The sequence below is a fragment of the Maylandia zebra genome, linkage group LG6, assembly GCF_041146795.1.
Source record: "Maylandia zebra isolate NMK-2024a linkage group LG6, Mzebra_GT3a, whole genome shotgun sequence".
Taxonomy (NCBI): Eukaryota; Metazoa; Chordata; class Actinopteri; order Cichliformes; family Cichlidae; genus Maylandia; species Maylandia zebra.
Window position 1 is genome coordinate 42,772,745 of NC_135172.1, and position 27,277 is coordinate 42,800,021.

Here is a 27,277-nt window from a genome sequence, read left to right on the forward strand (position 1 = left end):
TTGAGTCCTAATGAAGTCCTATGGGAGACTGTGGTGCTATAAAACATCATAATTAAGGCAAACAAAGTATGGCTACGATAGACTAAGACAGCGATTGCACCAAAGCTTGTTCAGTCTTTGTGCTGTAGGTAGCAGCTAGTTTATTCCCAGTGAGACATAAAGATTACTTCCACCAGTTTATACAGATGTTTTAGGCTTGGACACTGTAAAGAAAGTAAAGACTAATAAAAACAGTTAGCAACAGATCATTAACAGCTGGAGCTTTTTCTGTAGTTGGCAGTAAGAATCTCACAACATCAGGAACATTGCCACATGTTCCTGCTTTAGACTGAAAAGACCACAGAAGGAGGAAGAAGTGCTAGAGTTAGGTGAGGTTTTCATGCATAAATAGATGGACAACACCAGCTCACCCAGACTTGGTCTCATCAATCGTCATGCCTAAGTCACATGTTGTTCTGTGACGTTGCTGTTCTGTGCATCAAAATAATGTCGTTTGTCTAGCTAATTTTCTCTGATTGTTGTTTATTGGTTACAGGTCGGGATTCAGTGTCATCAAAGTGTGTTTCAAAGATATCTGTCCCAGTTTTAACCTACAGTAGAAGTATAGACGGCTAGATGAATTGAGGATCAATGAGCCCTGGGTCAGAACTGCTTGTGTTGTAGACCAAAAGGTCTCTGTGCGATTGCCCTGCAGCGACTGGCGACCTGTCCTGGGTATTTGTTTGCCATTTATTCTGAGACATGGAAAAAAAGGCTCAAGTTTCACAGTTAGGCCAAGCAGGAAGAAGCAAGCACTGAAAATAAATGGATGCATGAGTTGCCCAAGGCAATTAGTCTGTTTCTTGGAGCCAAGACTGCTTCAGTCAACCAGTGGATTAATACGCGCTTTAATCTGAAACACTAAGCAGGCGCTCCAGACAGAATTCAGGCAGAAACACTGTTGTCATACTTCAGCGTTAGGGTAACTACAATTGTCTTCGCCATGTTGGTTTCATTTAAAGCAGCCTCCCTCACCAACCATTTCAGATTAAGTTGTTCTAAAAATATGTAATCCTCAAGGGAAGGAAAAGAGAACAAAGTCAGGGGGAAAAACTGTAATTCAGTGATAATTGGTGCTGCATACCAAGAGTCTGAAGGTTGAGATGTATCATAGAGTTAATTGGAATGAGTCTGTGAATCAGCAGATTTTTAAAAATAGAATATAGATTTAGTTTGCTTAACAACACATGCAATTTATTTAGTTATGTGTTTTTATTCATACTCCATGTTGGATGTTTGCACCGAGGGATGTATCTGTGCAAATGTATTATATCGCTTGTGTCTCAGATTAGGCACTACTGCATATCTATACATAGTTTCACATCTTTTCAGCCCTTTCCAGATACTATACTGATGGTTTAACTGTGGTGAAGGTGTGAAATGTTACTACCACGTACCAAGGTGGAAGTTCTGCAGTTTGTGAGCTGCTGTTTTTATTTCATGTGGATCCAACTCTAAGCTTTAATAAAACTAAAGTGGATGAGCTTTTTAAAAAATAAAAAATAAAAAAACACCCACTACAACGTTGTTATGAAGAAGTAATTAGCTAGAGAGGCTAAAGCTATTTTTGTACCAAGCTCTAAACATATTTCATGTTGCTGTAAAGGTGGGTCTTTTAACATGGGGGTCTAGGGGATTGACTCACTCTTGGAATCAGACTCAAGCAACCATTTAAGGAACTGCAGTTTTTATCATATTTCCACTTGTTTCTTTTTTCAGAAACAGAAGCTGCAGCTTGTATAATGGCTTTTTGCTGGTGCATATTTAATGTTTTTCTATTATCCTGCCCCACTCCACACCACTGTGTCTTAACCAAAAGACATACAATTATGTTTCTACATTTCTGAAAATGTCAACAAAAAACAAACATTGTAAAGTCAGCAAAGGAAATATATCCCAAAAGGTTGATTCTGACTGCAGGTTTCCCCAACCTTAAAGACCAGTCTATTTACACCTACAGGCCATTGGACACTCTTCCAAGGATGAGGATGTAACATCCTGGACAGCAAGGAACGCTGGTTTGAGTGCAGAGTCAAGGAGGCCATTTATGCGAAAAGGGAAAGACCATCTCTGAATCGAGGAGGGGCCTAAGGGTACATCTGTCACCATCTTACAATGCTGTGATTGCAGCCATTCCCTCAACTCTCTGTGAATGGTACTCATGGCCATTGATCAGTGGTCTTTGATCAGTGGTTGTTGATCAATGGTCATGAGAATTTGCATATCAGATCAAGGAAATGACCTCAAAGCCCAGTGTTCATTCAGTGAGCTAGTTTCAGTTATTATGCAAAATACTGTTTATAAGGTTGGAAACCTGCAGTCAGCTGAGACTGAAGAAGTCACTTGGACGAGTGTCGAAACGTTTCTCCCTCTGAAAACATCCAGATGAACCTTTCGGTGTGATTGAGCATGCATCAAGACAATCTGCAAAATAATTTTGATACTGAATGTAATCATGGTGTCACATATGTATATAATTACATATACCATTCATCCAGTCATCCACATCAGGGTTGAGATGGAGCCTCCCAGCTGTCAAAGAACGGGGGGGTAAACCCTGGGCTAACCCTAGCCCGGCCAAATGGCAGCTTTGAACCAAGACCTTCTTGCTGTGAGGCAACAGTGCTAACCACAGTTTCACTGCACCACCATGCTGCCCTGAAATTGATTATATAAAATTGTATCCACACACACACGGACCAGTACCTCCTCTTTGACTCCCATCACCCTCTGGAACACAAACTTGGAGTAATCAGGACCCTACACCACCGGGCAGAACATGTTCCCTCTAAGCCTGAAGGGAAAAAGCAGGAACACACATGTAAAGGAAGCACTCAAAACGTGCGGCTATCCTAAATGGGCGTTCTTAAAGTCAGCAAAGAGGCACAGAAAAGAAGACCAGACACCAGCGAGGGAGGATAAGGAGGACAGACGCAGCAACACTGTCATCCCCTATGTAGCCGGTGTATCAGAGAAACTCAGGAGAGTTTTCTCCAAGCATGACATCCCGGTGCATTTCAGACCCAGCAACACACTCAGACACAAACTGGTTCACCCGAAAGACAAAACGCCAAAACACAGACTTAACAATGTGGTGTATGCTGTACAGTGCAGCGAGGAATGCTCAGACCTCTACATTGGAGAGACCAAACAGCCACTTCACAAGCGCATGGCACAACACAGAAGAGCCACCTCCACAGGACAAGACTCAGCAGTCCATCTGCATCTAAAGGTCAAAGGTCACTCTTTCGAGGATGCCAATGTTCACATTTTGGACAGAGAGGACAGATGGTTTGAAAGAGGAGTGAAAGAAGCCTCTATGTCCACTGTGAGCGACCATCTTTGAACAGAGGCGGTGGTTTACGACACCAACTCTCTGCCATCTATAATCCAGTTTTGAGATCCTTCCCAGACGCCTTAACGCCCACTCACATCCTGGGCCATCTGACCTCAGGAATTCGCATGATAAGGTGGGGCCAGGTTTCACAATGAACTTACCCGAAACTCTGGCTGATTGGGACCCACACCCAGTTTCACACCTTGGCTCAGGCGATTAGAGGATCATCAGGGGGTCCTTTTGTCCCTCTGTGGGGGGATACTCCCACTAGGCTTATATCTGGGACTCTCCACCATTTGACCTTAGAACTGAAGAAGCTTCTCGGATGAGAGGTGAAACGTCTTCAAGCAACTTAAAGAAGTCCAGACGCTTTTCTTTGCAAGCTCCTTTGACTACGATGACCTGGATGACTGAGAACCTTCACATAGATGCATTTTAAATGTTTTGACATCATCTTTTTCAAATCATTCTGATTTTGTCACAAGTTTTGCTTATATAAGAATCAGACAATGCCTAGAAATTATGGTGCTCTTTCAGCTCTCATACTCCAGTTAGTTTTTACAAATTGCCACCAGGTTTGGCACGAAACCGAAAGTCAGAGTCCAAAAAAGAAGGTTTAAGTAGACTGTGAACTCTGATCATTTAATACAACCATACTTAAAGTTTGTTTATTTTAAATAATTTGAGTGTAGGGTGAGGAGATGAAGTATTATATTTCCAAGTAGGAAAAAAAAAAGCTGCATCACATAAATGGATTATATAGAGATACCCAGTTAGACCTTGAAATATAGATCTGAGCCCACATTTACAGATGGAAGAAAAAGTTGTGCTTTAAGCACAGGATGGTGTTTACCTGCAAATAACACAACACTGTGGGGGATAAAGTTTGAACTGTATAATAAATGAAATCAACGTAAAACTTTCCACTGGATTCCATCAACAAACACTGTTTGAAGTCAAGACACAGAAGAAGAAATAAAGTCATTCTTATTTTTGCTACGTGCCCGGTGAATAAAAACGGTGATATTACACGAGCTCTAAAAGAGAATAAAGAATGAAGAGTGTATTGCAGCACGTCTTGTGCAGAGGCAGCAAGCATCCAGCAGTTTTTAATCACTGCTTCCATCAGCAAAGCATATCTCAGCGAGGAGAGTCATAATGTACAAGTTGTCAAGGAGTTTATCTATGGAATATACACTCACCCCGAGCTACACTCTTGTGCAAACATCCACACACACACACATTCACGCTGAAAACATGGCACGCGCACACAAATGCTCGCTTCTTTCCATGTTTTCACCTAAGGCAACGGCTGCACTCTCTCCTTTAATGCGAAATCCACTGAAGCATAATTGAAAATGACTTTGGAGAATTGCCACGTTGAGATCGGAAGATACTGTAGTTGCAGGTGTTTCTGCGCGAGTTGTCAGTGAAACACACGTGAGAGCAGAGGACAATGAAGCGTGGCAAAAATAATGGTACCTCAAAAGACCGAGCACTGTACACCAAAGTCTATCTGCCCTTCAACAGATTAACGATTGCATTCATGTCCGTACCAGTTTATACGTGCGCCCGTTCTGTGTGTGTTTATGTATGTGTCTGCGTTAGTGGGTGATGTCGAAAAGAAAATACAAAAACAAGCCATGTGTGAAACAAACAGAAAACAGGAAATGTGCCTGCAGACCGCCCTAGAATTCATGCTGCTGTTAATACAGTGCTGCGAAAGTCGGCGGCGATCCTGCAGTATATAAACAAAAGATTTCACATAACAACCATGTGCTGGAGTGTGATATGTGGAAACAAAGAGTAAAGGAAAAAGTGGAGAAAAGCTGAGGAAAAAATGGCAAAAAAAATCTTCACAGAATCCTCGCTGACATCAGGCCTTACCAAATGTAGCCCTGCCCGCATCACTGCACTGCAACACGCCGAACAAATTCAGTGTTGAGAAAATACCTTAAAGGAACATCCGGAGTGGGACAGAAGTGCCGACATTCAAAGATCACTCTCGGTGACAACGTTAGTTATGTATCGCACTCACAGGTCGTGTTCTTCATCCAGGCCCGACAGCGGGTAGGGAAGTACCTCTGATTCATCCCCTTCCCCGCTCTAGAATGCTTTTTCCAGAATAAATCTTTAAATAAAGTATAAAAATTTTAAAATCTCCTCCCAGACATGCTGACTTTTTCATGAGCTCCAGAAGGACTTTGGGTTACAAAGGATAACTGTGCTTTTGACATCCACCTGTTCTGTCTCATGGTTTAGATTACCTTAGCCAACCCCTTTTTGCACTTCTCTGTTTGCTCTGAGATGATCCAAAAATCAGCTTCGCTCACAACTCTACTGTGTGTGATTTAAAGTCAGAGTGCAGGATTAGGAGGGGGGGAGTATTTTTCAACCCTGCAATGCTGCCAGAGCAAGCACAACGAGAAATGACTTCTATTCATTATTAATGGAAAGAGAGAGCCTGGAAAACAGCAATTGGATGGCCAGTTTATAGTTATACAGTTTGCGTTGTTAGAGAGCAGCAGCACACCACAGTGGCCGGTAGGTTGGTTCAACTGTGTCTCTGGGGGGCTGTGAGAGATGATAACTGACATGTTGGGGTCAGGAAGCAGGAGTGAGGCTACGTGTCTACAAGAAGCGAAACTCTCAAGTGAAAATGCTCATGAAACATGTGAGTTTCAAGAAACATTTTTCTGCTTCCAAAAGAAAACCTGAAGATTTTAAAAGCTTAAGTGACAGACTGGATGCATACAACATGTAAGTACTTTCAGTGCATTATTAATGCATCCATAGCAGTGTCTGTGAAGCTCAAAGCTCCATAAATCCAACATGGAGCCGATCAGATTCAACTGACTACACTTTCTCTTCTTCTTGTTGTTGTGAGAAAGGAAACCTACCTGTATAACGTGTCAGATGACATGCTGATGTTTGAGGTTTAGACAGCGAAAACTTCAGAGGTTTGTGGTGCAAATCTGGATTACTGATTGGCTAAAAGTTGTCCTCGTTCAAGTATCTCAGTAAAAATGCTGCACATACAAAAATAAAGTGCTTCAAATGCATTCTCTAATTTTAGGCTCTCACTTGTTTCACGGTGTTTTGCTGCCACTTTCCCACGCAGTCAGTCTCAATACTGTAGTCCAATCATCTTCTCTCACACCTTCATTGAGCGAATCAGTCTCAGCTTTGCGTGGTTTAAATCGGCTTTTCACACTCGCTTTCATCCAACCCACCTGCTCCCCATCTCCACCTCAGACACCTCAGCCTTAGTCTTCATCTTTACCACCACCAGGGTCTAGACTCTGTGGTGTCGTGTCTTAAATCCCATCATTGCTGGAATTCAGTTCTGCCATGATGGCTCATAGGAGTCTAATCACCAAATACATTCACTGAATTGCCCACAGGTATGAAAGGTAGTCTGTGTCTCTATTTTACAGGCTAGTGACCTGTTCAGGGTGTACCCTGCCTCTTGCCCTGGGATAGGGTCCATCCCACTTCTGAGCCTGAACTGGTAAGATGAACAGAATCAATGGGGGAAAAAGTTTAGGAAGGTTAATTTCTATCTCTAACGAGGTAATCTATGATAAATCAGTAGGATTTATATTTTAGCTAAATTGATGTTGCATACTGAAAACTTTTTAATTAATACAGCAAAATACCTCCTAAAATAGTAGCTTTCATTATGTTGCATATGATAGATTTTAAAAAGATTTTCCCAGAAGTTTCTAATTTTAATGGGTTAATAAAATGTTTGCATGCATACTTAATGACTGATGCTAACAGCAAACAAAAATGCTAGAAAACAAATTACACTTAAAATTAAAACTGCTGTTTAGCCCAGCAAACAGTAGACCTAAAGTAAATTCATATTCTGTCCTATTTTATTCGCTTTTTTCCCCGCTCTGCACACCCACAGGCATATTGTTAGAGACCCGGGGAACAGACATGGGGGTCAGGTGTGCTTTCAGGCATCACTTCCACAAACACATCTATCCCATGGCAGTCGGAGGTAGCGTAATGATCTGTCTGCAAATGTACTGAGATGCTCTAAAAATAAAGGGACAGCACTTTCTTTTGAATATATAAGTGCCGAGGATAGAAATATTTCTCCATTTTAATATGTATTCCACAGCCTGCATGAGCATCCCCGGCTCCTTTTTCAACATAACGGATGAGGGTTGCAAACAAACTTTTGATTTATATCTGCCATAACTCCTTTGGAAATATGCTCATCATGTACTGCGTATGCAGAATCCAATATTAAATCATTCCCTCCTTTTCTGTCAGTGTAGAAGTTGCTCGGCGGGGATGAACGACTCACAGATACAAGTGTTTAGCAGAACACCAGCTGTTTCTCTGGTGGAGACTTGGTGAAGTAGAATTGATAAAAGCCAGGCAGGGCTGTAAGAAGTGTGAGCACGCTCTTTTTGTTTGATCGCGTGTTCATTTGCCGGCGTGCATCCTGTTGTGGCAGCGCAGGGGTAAATACAAGTTGTGTTTCCTTTTCCAATGAGAAATGGGGGGAAAGATGCTCTCCTAGAAGGTGAGTGGGAGCTATCCCTCACGACTCTGCGGTGCCTTTATCTGCTACCTTTCTTCTTTCTGATAAGCAGCTCCGGAGCCAATCGTGTGGAACTTATAACTCAGACGTGTGAAAGTGAAGTTTTACCAAGTTAAGTAAGAAAGAGGTAGAAATGAATAATAAACTTTCCTCCAAGCATCAACTTTTCCTGGGTGCTGCATAAACTCGTGTGCTGTTTGCACACACAGTGAGCAGTCCTGGCAGCGTCTCTCAGCATTGGCAGCAGCCCATCCGTAATCTCAAAGGATCTGAGCCCGTGGCCGGCCTCGCCACTGACCATACAACCGGCCCCTGTGCGAGTGCCAGCAGCGCAAAACAAAATGTGTATTTCACTACAGCACCCGGACCACCAGCTACAGCACGCCAGCACAGTCCAGCGTGTTGCTGTGGGCGAATGATGTCATAATGTTGTCCTCCGTGGAAATATTTGTGTCATTTCGCATAAGCGCTGTAGTGAAAGCTGCGAGGCTACCCGCTGCTGCCGACAAACGCCGGACTGTTTGTCGTGCATTTGAGGAGTATCCACTTCCTCCTCTGCATGAAGCTGCAGGAAAGACAGAAACATGGGTCCTGCATCATAATAATTACAATTACAAATTAAATTACTTAAAACAAAAAGGGAACCGTCTCAAATCTCAGAGGGATGGCCAATGCACTTGAATAACAATTACGAAATTCCCCATTGCATCCAAAGCAAAGCTTCATAATGAAATCCACCATTTGCTGTTATGACAGGAAGCAAACGAGTGCATGCTTCAGGATGTGAAGAAAAGGCCCAAGAGTATGTAATTAAAAAGGAACATTTAAATATTGTGAGAAAAGAGCAGAATAAATGACCTCTTTAATAACACACATCACACAGCGGGCTTTTGGGCTGCTTCCAGTTCTTCCCATAAATTCCATAATTGTATGATATGCTAAACTGTTGGCTTGCGTTCACTCCAGGTTGACAGCTCCTTTTGAAAGAACCAGTCTAACTAGTTCAGTCTGACAAATAGCCTGTTGTGTGTGCTGGGCTTTTGATAGACATTTGTGATCTTTGTAGCTGCATGGATTGCATGCTAACACGGAAAACACTGAATACAAGCAGCATGTGAACAACCTATCAACCAGGATAAAACCAATGCACTTTTATTCTTTAAATAACTGCAATCAGCAATAAATACAAAGGCTTTTCCTAACTTTATCTAATCCTTGTGAATATTGTTAAGGGTTAAAATTGGTGATTATTATCATTACTAATGGGCCCAGTCAAGGGTGAGAGCTGTCATATGCTACAACTTGTTTTGATCAAGCCCATTTATGTTACGTTACATCACCTACAATAACACTGGGGAAGTCTGGCTATTGAAACTCTAATATATCCCATGATTTTAATGCTCAAAGTTGGTTATAGAAAATATTGTGCCAAACAAAAGATTTGGGGTTTAGATGGTGATACTAATAAACTAGCGCTGTCAATAGATTAAAAAAAACTAATTAATAAAAAAAAAAAAACAAAAAAAAAAACAAAACATTTTTTGATTTATTTTCTGCCTGTGGCCACACCAGCATTGGGAATTAAACTAAAGCAAATATTTAAAATAACTCGAGTGAAACAAAACAGGTGGAAAGTGTGGGAACACTGAGGTTGTTGGAAATTTCCTACAGACTAAGATAAATGATTTTTCTTAGTACCAGTTTAAAAAAGAGACAAAGGAAAAACAACTCAGTCACGCAGAGAAAATTAACAGCAACCATAAATTCCAGCTCATCTTCGTTAATTGTGGCATTAAATGAAGAAACAGACTACCAGGGTCAGGTGTTCTTTTATCTCAATCATCTGGCTTCAAAGAGGCCAGTATGAAAAAAAGCAGCTAAATTAGCTCATACTTTAAGAGGAAACAGGTGCACCGCTTCTCCTGCAAACTAATGAACTGCCATGTGTTTGTTTTCCCAGAAATATATGTAGAGAAAGGTCTGCTGTGCCAATTAAAAAGGCATGTCATTGTTTCATAATGACAAAATAATACCATTTACTTATTAGATCCTCACAAACACCTGCGGAAGTAATGATGAAAAGGAGATGTTTTAATAAAATGTGCTTCTATCCTGCTCATCAGTGTGTTCAAATTATAAGTTAAATGCACAAATGAAGGATTTGGAAACTAGAATCTTAGAAGAGGATTGGAAATGTCCAGGGAGCTTGAGAGTCTCAGATGTTGTTCCTGGGATCCGCCAGTGCCACTCGCCCAACTTGCGGGTCACTGAGTGCTCCGATTATCACTGTTGTCTTCACACTCAACATTTTCTCAAGATCCTCTTTCAGCGTTTGGTATTTCTTGAGCTTCTTGTGAAAAACAAGAAGTTGCAATAGCTACATCTATCACTACAGCCTTCATCCTCTAGTCGTTCACTGGTACTATGTCCGATTGAGTTAGCCTGTATCTGGATGTCCTACATGATCTTATCTTGGCCATTCTCGAACACCCTGGAGGGCGTGTCACATTGTGACCTCGGGACTTCCAGGCCATACTGAGCACAGATATTTCTGTATACTATGCGGGTGCCTTTCAGTGTTACCCTTCCTGCTAGCATCTTGCACCCTGCTGTTATGTGCTGGATCTTGGCTGCTCTGGTAGACCCCAGCATCTATGGATCTTGTGCTCATAGATCTTAGGCTTGTTCCTGTGCTGTCTTTCAGCCCAGCTTTGTCCAGTGATGTGATTATAACCACTTCCTCTTTCTGCCGGTGGTACATGCCGTGCAGGAGTCTGTCCTTTCATGTTTCCTTTACTTGCTACTCTTCTACTTGGTGTTACCGTTTATTTCTAACATGACAGCTGCACATTAGAGCTCATAAACAATTGTAATACATTCATGTGTGACTCTCTGACTGTATGGATATATTTGGTGACAAATAGTCTGCAATTGCAACTGATCCATTTATGCATCTGTGTTCTACTAGCTGTAACTCCAGCAGTCTAAAAGAAGACCTGGCTAATCGAATGACTGCATGTGACACCTTTCACTGTAAAGACTGATTTAAATTTTTTTTTAAAAATTGTATTGGGCCTTTAAATGGTGTTGTAAATGTGATCACATTTAAACTGATTGTTATCAAAAAAAACTAATTCATCTCAGTTTTCTGTAATTAATCGCAATCGGATTCATCACAGGGTTACTGTGGATTAATTTTGATTAATCACGATTAAATATCATTCATTTTTTATCGATATTAATTACATTTCTTTTTGCATGAGCAAACAGACTCTGAAAAAAAGGGAAAATATACGCACTTAACATGTTTATTGAACATTCATGTTAACAAAAAACTGACTGACACAATTGCCAAGTGGAATTACAAACAGCAGACCTGTTAATATCGTTGAGAACATGTGCTTTACACGGCTTTGGTTCCTCATCTCAAGCACTTGAAGTGCCTCCCCAAGAGTGACAGAGAGAGAGGGGACAAATGTTTACTGAGTCCCCGACGCTCCGTGAGTGGTTTGTGGCAAGCTGGGTGACGCGTTAGCCAAAGTCCGAGCAGCATCCCCGACTAACGTATGCTTGTGTCAATGAGATATTTTAAGCTGGAAGTCCTGCGGTGAAAAGAAAGATCATTCTTGCACAATGTGCATAATACTTTGTTGGTCGACTGTTCCGTCTTGTTATTTTTTTAATACTCAAATTTCCCATCGAGGGGGCCGATGTTGGTTTATCATCTTCCAAATTGAGTTGATTGGTTCAGCTGCCCGTCACTACCAGATCTACTGCCCGTTTGCGCATGTGCGAAGGTAACTCTACTTGGACAAACTGCCCAAAATGAGTTGACAGAAACATTTCAGGGATTTTGAGTCATTCTGCACTCCAGATGTGTTAATTGTGTTAAAAATTTTAATTGCTTTTACCGTGATGCTGTTAATTTTGACAGCACTTCAATAAACACATATCCTCTTGTAATGCATGCATGTGGCACAGTTTAAATGTGGCCTACAGTGTGTTTGTAGATTGAGCAGCTGAGTATGTGAGCTGGACCCATGAAAGTGCAAAACATTTTATTCTGCTGACTCTAGTTTGGTGTCTTTGATTGTACTGGATGATTGAAGTCTGAAGAAACAAGACGTATTTACAATTTAACAGTTTATCGATTTACCAAAAGAAGGCCTCAGTAGCACGCACAGCCACAACAGCTGCTGTGGGATAGCGTCAACCAGCATTTGTTGCAAATCAGCCAATAGTTGTGGTGGTCACTGGCACAAACTGCACACTTAAGTTTTTGATCCCAGGATTGAGGTTAACACCTTGGGTTTGCAGAACAGCAGCTTGAAGTTGTCCTGTGGCCCTATTCAAACATGGCATGCATGGAGCAGACACCAGTTGACCACTGCAGCAGGCTCCGTGCTCACAAGTGCTGCTAACTAGGCATCAATCAGGCACCTGATGGCCAATCAGAAGCTCCAAGAAGAGTCAGTAGCAGCGTTGGCAGAGTTTTTCATGGGTACCACCCATGCTGCTCAACCCAGAGACACGTTTTCCTTGCAAATGTGGCAGCATTTAAGGGGAAATAAACATGATTCAAAAGGTGTAACATTTATTGCCTATAGGCATCGTTAAAACAAAAAAAATGAATGTTTGAAACACAGATTTTCTTGCTTCTTATATTAAGTTTAGCTGATGCAAACTGGTATGTTTGTCGGTTTAACAGAGATTAAATGTGTTTGTCCAGCCTTGAAAATCTCTTATGATTGTATCGTGTGCTTAAGTTATGACAGCTCAAAAATGCTGAGAAAACATATTTTTGTCTTATTACTCGAACATTTTCATAGTTTAAAAATGTCCTTTTTTCAGGTTTTGTAAAATATACCAAAGCTATTGTACAAAAACGCAGCTAACTCTAAAAAGGTTTGACAGATTTGATTGGCTTAAAATGGAATGGCCTTATTCATCCCACAGAATACTTGGATCAGTCCAGCTTGAACTATCCTTTATTTACCGCATGCAGTTGTTCATCCATCATACTGGGCAGTCTTTTCTTCAGTTTTAGTAGATCCTACAGTAGCTGTAACACTTTGATCCGCTCAGTTTTCAAGGAATTGCTTCTGAAATGTTCTGGTGAGCCCTGGCTGCTGAGGTTTTGAGGGAAATACCAAGTCCAATTGCAAAAGGTCACAGACATCAGGTGGGTCTCTCTGAGAGAGCCAGGCCCTTATTATAGGCACTGACCTGTGAAATATCACATAGCCCATGAGCATGCTCAGCAAAATGATGCAATTTGAGAGGATGTCACTCTTCAACCCCAGGTGACCCCATCTTGGCACAGTGGGAGAGGCGGAGTCTGTAGCCAGGGACTGATAATGCAGACTCATCTCTCTCTCCCTCTTCATCTTTCTGATGGTCTCCTGTAGTTTCACAAGGGGATCCCCGCCAATAACGCTTTCCACACCACAGGTGGAAAATATTTCCGGTCCCTTTCCACTATTTCCAGATTATGAGTGGAAATCATTTCATTTAGTTTTTAATTTCACAGGAATTTACCGCTACAACCCAAGATGTATCAACATAAATGGTGAGATCAAAAACACTGAGGATTGGAGAAACCATCGTTTCCTGTGCAGGTCCAATGTTCCCCAGTATGTCGATGCAAAGTCATCCTATACCAGCACGTGTTTTTAAAAGGGTGTTACACTGATTTACAGTAGTTCTTCCGCTTACATGGTACATGTGAGTCACCAGAAAAAGGTCAAACTGAAGCAACAGAGGTTGATATAACTCGACTGTTTGGCTCAAACACCATCCTATATTTCCTCTACAACCATTCCTAGCTTCCTCTTATCAGCACGACGGGGTTTGACACTTTACTCTCATGACTATTTCTGACCTTTTGTTAAATTAGTGACGCCCCCCTTTAGACCTTTGTGTTCCACGTTGCAAAGCAACTAGTGATACACATACACACACCCACCATCTAACTTTTGCCTAATATTTCATAATCACTGTCATTTTCAGTGACACTAATTTCAGGCAGTTATTCACATAATGAACATTTCTTCACACCAAACATCATTACAACTGTAATCAGGATGTTAATAGGGGACCAAAAAAAAAGAGAGAAGAGAATGCCTCTTTTTTTGTTTTATCAGATCAGCGTTAATTTGCTGAAGGCATGAATAAGACCAATTAAATCAAAATAATTAGACTCAAACGCCTCATCGTTTGGTGTGAAAATTTCCCTAATGAAATAGAACTGACTACAGCATTGTTCCCCCGAGGATGAAATGACAAAAGTCAGATAGTCGCTACGTGTTTATTGGTGGTATGGTGTTATCATTTAGAGGTCTATTGGGAGAAAGTTGTTCATTTTCACAGATATTGATTGAACTACCTCAGACCACAGAGATAACATAATAATTGTTGAGCCGGGAGGTATTTTCATTGTAGACAAAGTGAGGCAGTTAAAAGTATTAAGGCCATCCACAACACTACGTTGTCAAACGTACAGAAAAAGCTCCTAGAAGCACAAATGATAACGCCAGTTGTGCGTGTGGATTTTCAGTGACATCATTTTTAAACATTTGACAGACAGAGTCCAATCACAGCCTCAAAGCTGCATATCTAGCTGTCATAAAATTAATTTGTCACCCTTATCAGTCAACATGCAGGCCCACTCGTTATCCACATAAATAATTATCTTTAATACAAGTGTTACTGGCATCTCAATTTTAGAAGTGGAGCTGCGTTGTGTTCTTTTTCTGAATTGTCATTTAGAAACTGTAGCCTCTTTGAATGTTTGAATCATCCCACTGAATGACCTTTGTCAGTTATAATTAGGCCCATAGATATGGCTAATAGACACCCCACAGTACAAACTCCTGATGATATTAGCAGCTGCAATCAACCATTCATCATTGTTTGTGCCTATCCAGCTCAAAATTGTGAGCTCAACTGTAATCAGCGATTTATAAAAGTAGGAATAATGCAGTTTAAGACCTCATGCAGTTTGTGAATAGGTGCATGTAAAATCTCCAGTCATCTGATCTTAACTTAAACTCCCCATTTAGAAAGTGAAGGTAACCTGTCAGCCAAAACGACACTTTAAAAAGTACGCAGAGGTACCCGAGATGTACAAAAACAATGAACAGCCATCCCATTACTCCTACATTAGCTGAAAAAGTCATGCCGTGAAGCTCCCAGCACACAGTTTTTGTGCTAATCTTAACACCTGTGTTATACAATTTGGCATCATTTTAAAAAGTTACAATTTCTTGTAAAAAAAGAACAGCGGTCGACAGCACTGTACACAATGATAGACTGGAGTGTAAAAAGCGAATGAATGATGCAGAAAACAGATTTGAGATGGGAAAAAGTTCTTAAAAATACAGAGAGAGAGAGAGAGAGCTGTGCAGGAAGTATCATTTTTATTGTGGTGAAAGCAAAACAGCAAAAATAAGAGGGAATTAATGACAATGTTTATCAATTGTGAAGCATAGTTTGAATCTTCTTTTGCTGCTGCTTCAGTGAATTTTGGTTGGAGAGAGACAAAACATGTAGCTTCAGAATCTGTGAGCTGTCGGCTTTAAGCACCGACTGCGTGTCCGTGTACTCGCCGGGTGAGAAAGCTGACATCTCACAGATTCTGATGCATCGGGTTCGTGCTTTGTGTTTACGTCTTTGGGTGGAATCCATTTCCCTGCTCTCATGTTCTGTTTTAGCTGTTTGGTGGTTGTTGAAATAATTTAATGAATCGATATCGCTCTGTAGAAATTTAGATTCACAAATGTTCGTAAAGTCTGGCTGCATGGCTAGGTGCTTATTTTTATACACGTGTGACAACGGGAATGAAAACAGCTGAATTCAAAGTGATGTGGTGGAGGTGTAGCCCAGGACTTTTGTGCATATGGCAACGTTTCTGGGAGTGACAAGTGAAGCTACTGAAAAGGCTGCAGTCTTTCTAATGACCAGCAGGGGGCGATGCCTCTGTTAGTGGTACAAAGGTCTGTGGGGGAAGAGTTGACCCTCCCTCGTTGCGTCTGTATTCAAGACACCAAGATGGCCGGCTGAAGATTCATAATAGGTCTTCACTAATCAGGTAAGCAACCATTAATTTGGTCAGCTGATTCACTCAGCTGGTCTGACCCTCAAGTGTAAGTAAGCATTAATGCTTATGTAATAATGTGATTTATATTCTCTTTTAATTTTTATGCACATGCACAGTATTTGTTACATAAGTACACGTTTTAAAACTTTTATCCTGTGTGCAGCTCAGTAAATCACAGCAGCTGACTTTGAACCAGGAAGTAAATGAGTGCTTGTAACAGCTCAGTTGGCACTCTGTCACGAGTGAGGTCAGCTGAAATGATTAAAAGTATACTTTGTCCACTGGATGTAATTTGCGCTAAACATCTTAAACCTTAATTTATATTTACAACAATATACGAGTCGGAGCTGCTTTGAGCACAACATAAAACTTGACTTTTTCACTGTGTTTTGCAGTGGCACAAAAAGAGATTAACATCAGCCCATCCTGAAGCTTTCCAGCTCAGTAATTCAGAACCACACCGTGTGCACAACTTCAGTAAACTCACTGCATAGTTCAGAGAAAACAACTGCTGTATAGGCTTGTTTTGCAAAAAGTACAAGTATAGGAAATGTCAAATTCAAATGGCGATAGGAGGGAAATACAATATGACTTTGTTGTTGGCGTTAATTTACCCATGTCTGAATACCTGCAAATGAGTACAGGGCTTGTCATATTTGATAAATTCTCATCCACTGAGGGACAAAACCCCAGAGACCAGATGAGAGAGGCTGGAAAACTTTGAAGAACTGTTTTGCTGAGTTGATTTATTGTCAACAGCGAACAGCTCGCCTTCATTTCTTTCCCCTCCGCCACGCACATATGAAGGCTGCTTTGAAAATTATGCAGAGACAGAGTGATCAGCTTTCATTGTTTAAGGTCAGGGTGTTCATTAAAATTGACAGACTGACTAGGCGATACTTTGAGGTGTTGGCAGTGCCTTGACCTTTGCAAAAAGACAGCGTTAGTCTTGCCGTTTCGGACATCTTCCCGTAAAGTGATAAACATTCTCCGCGGCTACTCCTCTTCAAACTGTATCAGAGCTGGGATCTCAATTAGCTGGCACAAGAAAGGCCCATCATGGGTGTGGGCTGACACAAAACAGGCAGATTTCTCATCGTTGAGCGATTCGAGAAGTACCTTTCTTCAGCTTCCTCTTAGCTGCTGACTGCTTGTAGGTATGTGAGGGGACATTAATGCTGATCTCCAAACGCTTTTCTTGTTCATGTTGTTTTACCTGAATAAATCTTCACCTATAGAATTCAACTATTAACTACAGCGGTGTCAAGGTTTGTATTAGTTCAGTCACCGCGTGTGCAGAAATTGGCTGGTTAACAAAGGACGATAGTCCTGATGCCCACGCTGCTGGACGTCTACTCCTCGCTTGTTGTGATGCCTCAGTAAACACTCTTCTGGCTTGTGACTGACAAATCACAACTGCAGGAGGTTGCACGAGGCCTCGCTTTCTCAGTCAGATCCACCGCTTTCTTGTCAGGTCTGATTTTAAGGCACCAAGATGGTGTCGGTAAAAATCACAAGCATTCAAGCTCGTGTCCTCTAAGCTGGAATGGCAGTTTTTTACTTCTTCTATGGTTAGATTATGTTCGCTCTCTGCCATCTGTGGCTGTTATTACAGGGCATATGTTTGGGGATGTTTATGCAATGAAGACTATAGGAAGTTGTACCTTATGTACATAATGCAGTGTCCCCTTTTCCCCAATGCTTTCGTACAGAACTAAACAGAAGAAAATGTAACTGGAGTTTTATACTTCTACAGCAGACAGTAGGGTCTTATCACAAAACTATCATTTTATTATGTAAGTAGCATATGATAACACGATAGCATCTGCAGCCAGAGCCTCTGTGGTCGAGCTTACCGCAGGATATCAAGGGACTACTTTTTCTTTGCACTTATTCAAACACCAAACCACTGCTCCGTTTTGCCTCAGGATCCAAATTATACAGAATGTGTCTAAATGTCAGAAATGAGTAGCAGTCATTTTGTCATCACTTATCGACGATGACCTGGATGACTGAGAACCTTCACAGACATCACTTATCAGCCAAACTACCACTTCAAGCTGGACAGAGTAAGCAAACTTCAGAAGTGTAAATGTTTTCAGCTCTAAAGGACTGTCATCTCTGAAATCTGTGAAGAAAGAAAAATGCATACAGATGGAATATCGCTGGTTTCTCTTCAGGCGAAGCTGCTGTGGTTTGAACTCAAGTTCAGCACAGTCTCTCTGCTGAGACGGGCGAGTCAAAACGCAAATCTGAGCTGAAGAAGAAAGCTGAATGTCTCAGAGTTCTGAACAAACAACTTTTCATTTGGAACGGTTTATTTTGCAGTCGATGTGAAGGCAGCCATTAGGGCGTTCCACTTTTACCGCAGAATAAAATGACATGCAAAAATACCGTTAGCTAAATCCTACCACCTTCACGTCATTGCCGAGCTACAAGTCTCCCAGTTTTGATAGACTTCATGTCAGCATCCAGCCTATAATTTAGGAATGTGTGCTGAAAATTACACAAACAAAATGCATATGTCTCACAGCCAATCACAAGAGAGGCATCTATTAAAGTGCAAACTGGGACAGCTCATACATTTTTCTAAATCCATGGAGCTTACACATCCTGTAAGACCTCTTCAGTACCAACAAAAGTCATTTCTATGACATCTTCACAATATAAAGTGTATGGCCGTAGTATGAACCTGTGGCAAACACTACTGAGCATGTGCAGCAGGCCACAAAACATGCAAGCAAACCCAAACCTAGAAAATGTTACTCGTGTGATGTGCCAAGTGAGCACTTAGCATCTCTGAGTCTTGTTTTCAGTTCCCCTTAGTGCATTAGACTCCCCCCCCACACACACACAGGATCAAAGAGTTGGCCTATAAAAATTAAAAAAAGAAAAAATGTAAATGCTTTAAATTTGGTTAATGTCCCGCTCAAGGTTATTTTCTCATCCACCTCTGGACAGCTTTCAGCATGGCTGCCATTTTTAGAGCTCCATGTTCCCCTGCACTTGTGCCTCTGTAATGGGAACTGGATCACCTCCAGTGTGATCGTTTCAACTTCATTTTCATTTTAAGGAAGCGGACAAGGGAAATGGTGGAATCCCAGAAAATGTGGAAATCATTTCAGATTTATTTATTTTCAGGCATTCAGGTTTTGCTGAACCCCCCTCAGGATATTACAGTAGCATCCTGCACTGACAGTCTCCGGGGGAGCTCCATTTACAGTGCAGAACCTCAGGCCAGTTGGAAACACAAGTTGATGTTTGGTCTCTGCACCAGTTTGCTGTTTGTGGTGAAATTATAGAGTTCACAGTGCAAGAGGTCAGGAAGGGATTTCAACGGACCAATCTAAAAATAGCAGCTGTGCTGGAAGCCATCTGGACATGTCTGAGAAGATGTTGTCCAATTTTAAATCATGTGTGTTTTTTGATACGTCCGTTTCCTGAATGCTTTAATCAAGTCTGGTAAAACCCAGTGATAACATCAAGTTTAAAAAAATCAGCAAATTGGGACAGTTAGTTCTGCTTTGTTAAGTCATTGCTACAGGTGGTAGAAATAATCCCCAGGAGTCCCACCTGTGTTTTCCAAACCACAGACACGGTTCCTCTTATGACACCTATTTGGCATCTGCAGAAAGTTTGACAGAACTGGCGAGGTCACCTACCTGAGAGGACCTTTACATTGTTTTCCTGAAAAATGTGACACGTCATGACAATCCAGATTTGAAAATAGCCTACATGTAGTTTCAGCTCACGAGGGATGTGTAAGCCATCCTTTTTTCAGTGTATTTTTCCTTTTTACAAGCGCTCTTGTCTCACGAGTTTGTGTGTATGCGTGTTTATTTTATTCCCAGTCGGGGTGAAGAAGCTGAGTACATCAGATAATATTTCAGAACAAGAGCATGGCAAACAACCTTCTCCACCTGAGTGCCCCGTATGACTGTGCACGACACTAGAACAGTGTGTTCACAGCAGCAGAGGAGCAGGTGAGGACAGGACAGACGGATCGCAGATGGGTGGGAAATGTGACACTGATGGTTCAAAGGTGTACAGTGGGGCAAAAAAGTATTTAGTCAGCCACCGATTGTGCAAGTTCCCCCACTTAAAATGATGACAGAGGTCAGTAATTTGCACCAGAGGTACACTTCAACTGTGAGAGACAGAATGTGAAAAAAAAAATCAATGAATCCACATGGTAGGATTTGTAAAGAATTTATTCGTAAATCAGGGTGGAAAATAAGTATTTGGTCACCTCAAACAAGGAAAATCTCTGGCTCTCACAGACCTGTAACGTCTTCTGTAAGAAGCTTTTCTGTCCCCCACTCGTTACCTGTATGAATGGCACCTGTTTGAACTCATCATCTGTATAAAAGACACCTGTCCACAGCCTCAAACAGTCAGACTCCAAACGCCGCCATGGCCAAGACCAAAGAGCTTTCGAAGGACACCAGGAAAAGTATTGTAGACCTGCACCAGACTGGGAAGAGTGAATCTACAATAGGCAAGCAGCTTGGTGTGAAAAAATCAACTGTGGGAGCAATCATCAGAAAATGGAAGACATACAAGACCACTGATAATCTCCCTCGATCTGGGGCTCCACGCAAGATCTCATCCCGTGGGGTCAAAATGATCATGAGAACGGTGAGCAAAGATCCCAGAACCACACGGGGGGACCTGGTGAATGACCTGCAGAGAGCTGGGACCAAAGTAACAAAGGTCACCATCAGTAACACACTACAACGGCAGGGAATCAAATCCCGCAGTGCCAGACGTGTTCCGCTGCTGAAGCCAGTGCATGTCCAGGCCCGTCTGAAGTTTGCCAGAGAGCACATGGATGATACAGCAGAGGATTGGGAGAATGTCATGTGGTCAGATGAAACCAAAGTAGAACTTTGTGGTATAAACTCAACTCGTCGTGTTTGGAGGAAGAAGAATACTGAGTTGCATCCCAAGAACACCATACCTACTGTGAAGCATGGGGGTGGAAACATCATGCTATGGGGCTGTTTTTCTGCCAAGGGGACAGGACGACTGATCCGTGTTAAGGACAGAATGAATGGGGCCATGTATCGTGAGATTTTGAGCCAAAACCTCCTTCCATCAGTGAGAACTTTGAAGATGAAACGAGGCTGGGTCTTCCAACATGACAATGATCCAAAACACACCGCCCGGGCAACAAAGGAGTGGCTCCGTAAGAAGCATTTGAAAGTCCTGGAGTGGCCTAGCACAGAAAATCTGTGGCGGGAGTTGAAAGTCCGTGTTGCTCGGCGACAGCCCCAAAACATCACTGCTCTCGAGAAGATCTGCATGGAGGAATGGGCCAAAATACCAGCTACTGTGTGTGCAAACCTGGTAAAGACCTATAGTAAACGTTTGACCTCTGTTATTGCCAACAAAGGTTATGTTACAAAGTATTGAGTTGTATTTTTGTTATTGACCAAATACTTATTTTCCACCCTGATTTACGGATAAATTCTTTACAAATCCTACCATGTGGATTCATGGATTTTTTTTTCACATTCTGTCTCTCACAGTTGAAGTGTACCTCTGGTGCAAATTACTGACCTCTGTCATCATTTTAGGTGGGGGAACTTGCACAATCGGTGGCTGACTAAATACTTTTTTGCCCCACTGTAAAAGGGCACAACTAAAGGGCCAGAACGGAGAAACGTTTGTGTTGTGATTTTAACACAAATTGTGTTTTCTCAGATTAGCTGCCTGCTGCTTATATTAAACTATCAAATAGCCAAAAACATCATCACAGAGCTATTTCGACTCCACACCACAGCTTTCAAACCATCTACTAGGGCTGGGCCATATCATACTGTTCACGGTAATACCGGTATAATGTTGGGCAACGATAAGAAAATGAAATATCGCGATAGAATATGGGTCAAACGCGCATGCCTTTGTTTTCATACGCACATGGCGGAAAAAATCATGGCGGCAACGGAGAATGAGAAGAGCGAGAGCGGATCGTTGAATGAAACAGATGAACCAGAACTGGTTTGTAAAAATGCTGCAGCTTCACTGGTGTGGAACTGGTTTAGCTTTCGTCCGTCAGATACACAACAAAGCACTATTTTTGGTAGAGCATGCTAGCGGGCCGTCGTTATTACCGTATTGTTTGGAAAATACGGCACACTTAAAATCATCCTTTGATTTTTCTGAAAATCCACAGAGCCCCTTATAATCCCGTGTGCCTTATGTATGAACTCTGGTTGTGTTTACTGACCTCGAAACGATTTTATGTACACGGCGCTCGAAAATCTGTCAAATGTTTCAGTACGGCTTTGCTAAGCTACGAAGCCGCACCGCTTGATGGATTGTCGGAGCATTACGGCTATCGTAGGCGGAGCGATAGGTACTGTGCTTCAACATAATGTTACCGTATTGTGTGTGTATAACCTCTTTTTAAGTTTTGTGGATATTATACATGGTTATGCTGAGGATATGTCGGCCAGTTTCCACTGGAAACGCCTTTTGGTTAAACTGTCAGCGAGGAATTTGCACTGTTACATTTTTATATAACTTTAATGCACATAAAAAAACAGCTGCTTGTTTAAGTGAAAATACATTCATGTGTTTTCTTTTTTTTTTTTGCACTAATAAAGTTGTGGAGTTGTAAAGTATTTTGTCTCGTGTCAGTTATATCGTCAGTTATATTGTTATCGCAAATTTTCAAATGTATATCATGATAAATATTTTCGGTCATATCAGCCTGCTCTATCATCTACTTGTAAATATTTTATAGATAAAGTCTCTTGTACTCACCTCCAAAGTGTGCTCTCAGTGACGCTGCCGATATGAAAATCGTACAGCTTTGTTAGGATCAGGATCACCTGAAAAAGAGGGAATGTAATTGTTAGAATCTTTTTATGAGGCGGACAAAGCGATTAATGAATTCTTTACTGTAGCAGAATGGCGACTAATGCATGAATACAGCATCCCAGATTTAGGATGGCTTAAGAGGCAGAGCACTAATAATAATAATAATAATAATAATGGATTGGATTTATATAGCGCTTTTCAAGGCACCCAAAGCGCTTTACAATACCACTATTCATTCACTCTCGCATTCACACACTGGTGGAGGCAAGCTACGGTTGTAGCCACAGATGCTGACAGAAACGAGGCTGCCATATCGCGCCATCGGCCCCTCTGGCCAACACCAATAGGCAGTAGGGTAAAGTGTCTTGCCCAAGGACACAATGACCAGGACAGAGAGCCCGGGGATCGAACTGGCGACCTTCCAGTTACAGATACGCTTCCCAACCCCTTGAGCCACGGTCGCCCCAATTGCCTGTGAGTTTTTACTGAATTCAGTTTTTGCTGATGGATCCTTGGACACTCCAAGTCCAGTGTTGACACACATCAATTTGTTCAGAATGCTCTGCTGATTGCAAACACAGTGATTGTATGCAAATAAAATGAATCACAATGCTATTAAAGTCACTGTAGCTTGGAGTTGTTTCATTTATAAGAGTTGTTAGTTACGTCAGTAGTTACTGATATACAGTGGGGCAAAAAAGTATTTAGTCAGCCACCGATTGTGCAAGTTCCCCCACTTAAAATGATGACAGAGGTCAGTAATTTGCACCAGAGGTACACTTCAACTGTGAGAGACAGAATGTGAAAAAAACAATCCATGAATCCACATGGTAGGATTTGTAAAGAATTTATTCGTAAATTAGGGTGGAAAATAAGTATTTGGTCACCTCAAACAAGGAAAATCTCTGGCTCTCACAGACCTGTAACGTCTTCTGTAAGAAGCTTTTCTGTCCCCCACTCGTTACCTGTATGAATGGCACCTGTTTGAACTCATCATCTGTATAAAAGACACCTGTCCACAGCCTCAAACAGTCAGACTCCAAACTCCGCCATGGCCAAGACCAAAGAGCTTTCGAAGGACACCAGGAAAAGTATTGTAGACCTGCACCAGACTGGGAAGAGTGAATCTACAATAGGCAAGCAGCTTGGTGTGAAAAAATCAACTGTGGGAGCAATCATCAGAAAATGGAAGACATACAAGACCACTGATAATCTCCCTCGATCTGGGGCTCCACGCAAGATCTCATCCCGTGGGGTCAAAATGATCATGAGAACGGTGAGCAAAGATCCCAGAACCACACGGGGGGACCTGGTGAATGACCTGCAGAGAGCTGGGACCAAAGTAACAAAGGTCACCATCAGTAACACACTACAACGGCAGGGAATCAAATCCCGCAGTGCCAGACGTGTTCCGCTGCTGAAGCCAGTGCATGTCCAGGCCCGTCTGAAGTTTGCCAGAGAGCACATGGATGATACAGCAGAGGATTGGGAGAATGTCATGTGGTCAGATGAAACCAAAGTAGAACTTTTTGGTATAAACTCAACTCGTCGTGTTTGGAGGACGAAGAATACTGAGTTGCATCCCAAGAACACCATACCTACTGTAAAGCATGGGGGTGGAAACATCATGCTATGGGGCTGTTTTTCTGCCAAGGGGACAGGACGACTGATCCGTGTTAAGGACAGAATGAATGGGGCCATGTATCGTGAGATTTTGAGCCAAAACCTCCTTCCATCAGTGAGAACTTTGAAGATGAAACTAGGCTGGGTCTTCCAACATGACAATGATCCGAAACACACCGCCCGGGCAACAAAGGAGTGGCTCCGTAAGAAGCATTTGAAAGTCCTGGAGTGGCCTAGCCAGTCTCCAGACCTCAACCCCATAGAAAATCTGTGGCGGGAGTTGAAAGTCCGTGTTGCTCGGCGACAGCCCCAAAACATCACTGCTCTCGAGAAGATCTGCATGGAGGAATGGGCCAAAATACCAGCTACTGTGTGTGCAAACCTGGTAAAGACCTATAGTAAACGTTTGACCTCTGTTATTGCCAACAAAGGTTATGTTACAAAGTATTGAGTTGTATTTTTGTTATTGACCAAATACTTATTTTCCACCCTGATTTACGGATAAATTCTTTACAAATCCTACCATGTGGATTCATGGATTTTTCTTTCACATTCTGTCTCTCACAGTTGAAGTGTACCTCTGGTGCAAATTACTGACCTCTGTCATCATTTTAGGTGGGGGAACTTGCACAATCGGTGGCTGACTAAATACTTTTTTGCCCCACTGTAATTCCAAGTACATTCAAAGAAAAAGATGCAGATTTAAGTAGCTTTAGCTTTTTTAATGATATCAAACAAGAGAATGTTATCACTGTGAAAGATATTATTTTGAAATCAAACTGACAGAAGACCCCAGAGAAGAACCACTACATGCCGCAGTTATAACGTGCCCTGTCTGGGTTGAGCACACCTCAGGATCCCTAGAGATGTCGCAGAGGAGAAGACTGTCTAGCCTATCAAGCTTAAGCTGCTGTCACCTGTGGTGAAAAATTAATGCAGAGATTAAAAGGGCCTCCTTTTCAAAGAGCTATTCTCCAGTTGTAAGCCTTATGATCCCATCACTTATGACCCCAAAAATCAATAAGTTTTAACACAAGAAGCATCCCTGAGGTGATTGCTGAAAGGTCTTTCTTCCCTCAAAAGGTACATACTGTAAAAAAAAAAAAACATTTATGGTATTTTGAATACTCTGCAACACTGGTTAGGAAAAGACTACAAGGCCCTGGAAGTGTTAGCATGTTGCTAGGTAGTGCTTTGCATAATTAGCGGTGTTTGCCACTTTCAAACTTCAAACTTGATGGAGCACGCTGACATTCTTGCCCCTGTGGAAAAGTCTGATCCAACAGTCTCTGTGTTCACAGCTTTGGTCTGGGCTCTTTTGGAGAGATAATCAGCAGGCAGGGCACTATGATAAGCACTGTGCGAGTCCTCAGAGCACATCGCAAGATGAAGGACTAGTTTGCTGTGACAGGATCAGTGGTCAGCTGTGATACTCCACGCTAGAGTAAAGGATCATAAATCTGTTGCTCAGGGACAGCTGGGCTGTAATGTCAGAGGAGGAAAAAACACTGTTCATTATACTTAACCATCTGGTCCCTCTACTTATGCTCACCTCTGGGTTACAGAACGCAGTCAAAAGATTTCTTTCATAGGAGAGCGAGCTCCTGCAATTGTCTTGGATTTATCACACACTTGACCCGACCTCACCGGGAGCCAAGCTCCTTTTACATAATAAGATGCTACTTTCACCCGTCAGCACACGTGTTTTTCGTAGCTGTACTGTTTTCCTTCTGACTAAATGACTATTGCTCCTTCTCATTAGCATCCATGTCTCTTGTTAGCATTCCCCTCCCTGCAACAAGCTTCTGCTTGTTTAAAGCAACCTGACAGGCCTGACTTGAGTCATTTGGCTGGGAGGGGGTGAAGGAGGTGTGGCCTTGACTCTTTTGACAGAAGTCAGCAATTGAGGCTAGATAAGCAGAACTTAGTAAAGAACCAGTTTCTTGGCTCCCCTGACCTCCTGTAGTACTTGTGTTCGTGAAGCTCGTGAGGCCCGCAGACTTCAAGGACCTTTCCACCTCTGGCCGAGCCTCACACTCCCCACAAGCCCTATGAACGAGCCAGTCGCTCACCAGAGTCCTTGGATGGAGCTTGTGTGAAGATGTGCCACATGCCCAAGGGGTCCTCCTACTAACAATGCGAACATACAGTTCAGGCCAAACAAGATTGCAGTCCAGTGAGAGGCCAGTGCTGCATAGGAAGAAGATGGATTCCTGCCATTCGGCTCCACAACATTGCAAAACTTGGTCTTTGTGTGCATTAACATGATTATCTTTGTTAGAAGAGCACTCATGCTTCCCACTCTAGACATGCATAGATCTCTGCATGCTCGTGCTTCTGTGGGCTTTGTGCTTCTGAGATGTGTGGCTGTGTCCGCTTGGGGGGGTGACACACACAGACACGAGTTGTCTCATCACCACATGACAGTCTGAATTTGAAATTCACATTGAACAACTGGCAGAAAAAACAAACAAACAAAGAAAGTACTTTTGTCCTTTCAAATATTTCTAAAGCAAATCTTGCTATGTGTCTCAAAAACATCTTTTCAGCCAGCGTTAAAGAGAGTTAAAAAAAATGTTTAATGCATTAAGCCTCAGCCCAGGATAAGAATAGCATGTGGATTTCAAAAAACACCAGTCACTGTTTATTTACACACTTGCTCGCGAGCGTTCACGGTCTTTGTTGAGGCGCCGGGTGTATTGGAAGGACAAAACCGCAGCAGGCTTGAGAAACGTTTGACAGGGTGTCTGTATTTGAAGTGCACTCTCCCCTCGTGAGTCCCCAGCTGACG

General features: G+C 42.1%; 1 protein-coding gene across 1 annotated transcript in view; it reads right to left on the reverse strand.

The window, feature by feature from the left end:
- Positions 1–27,277, reverse strand: part of sorcs3a (sortilin related VPS10 domain containing receptor 3a) — a 240,240-nt gene that overhangs the window by 129,127 nt on the left and 83,836 nt on the right. Inside the window, exon 2 of the mRNA XM_014411902.3 lies at positions 22,807–22,874. Coding sequence (XP_014267388.1) covers positions 22,807–22,874 — 68 coding nt within the window. The remainder of the gene's footprint in view (positions 1–22,806; positions 22,875–27,277) is intronic.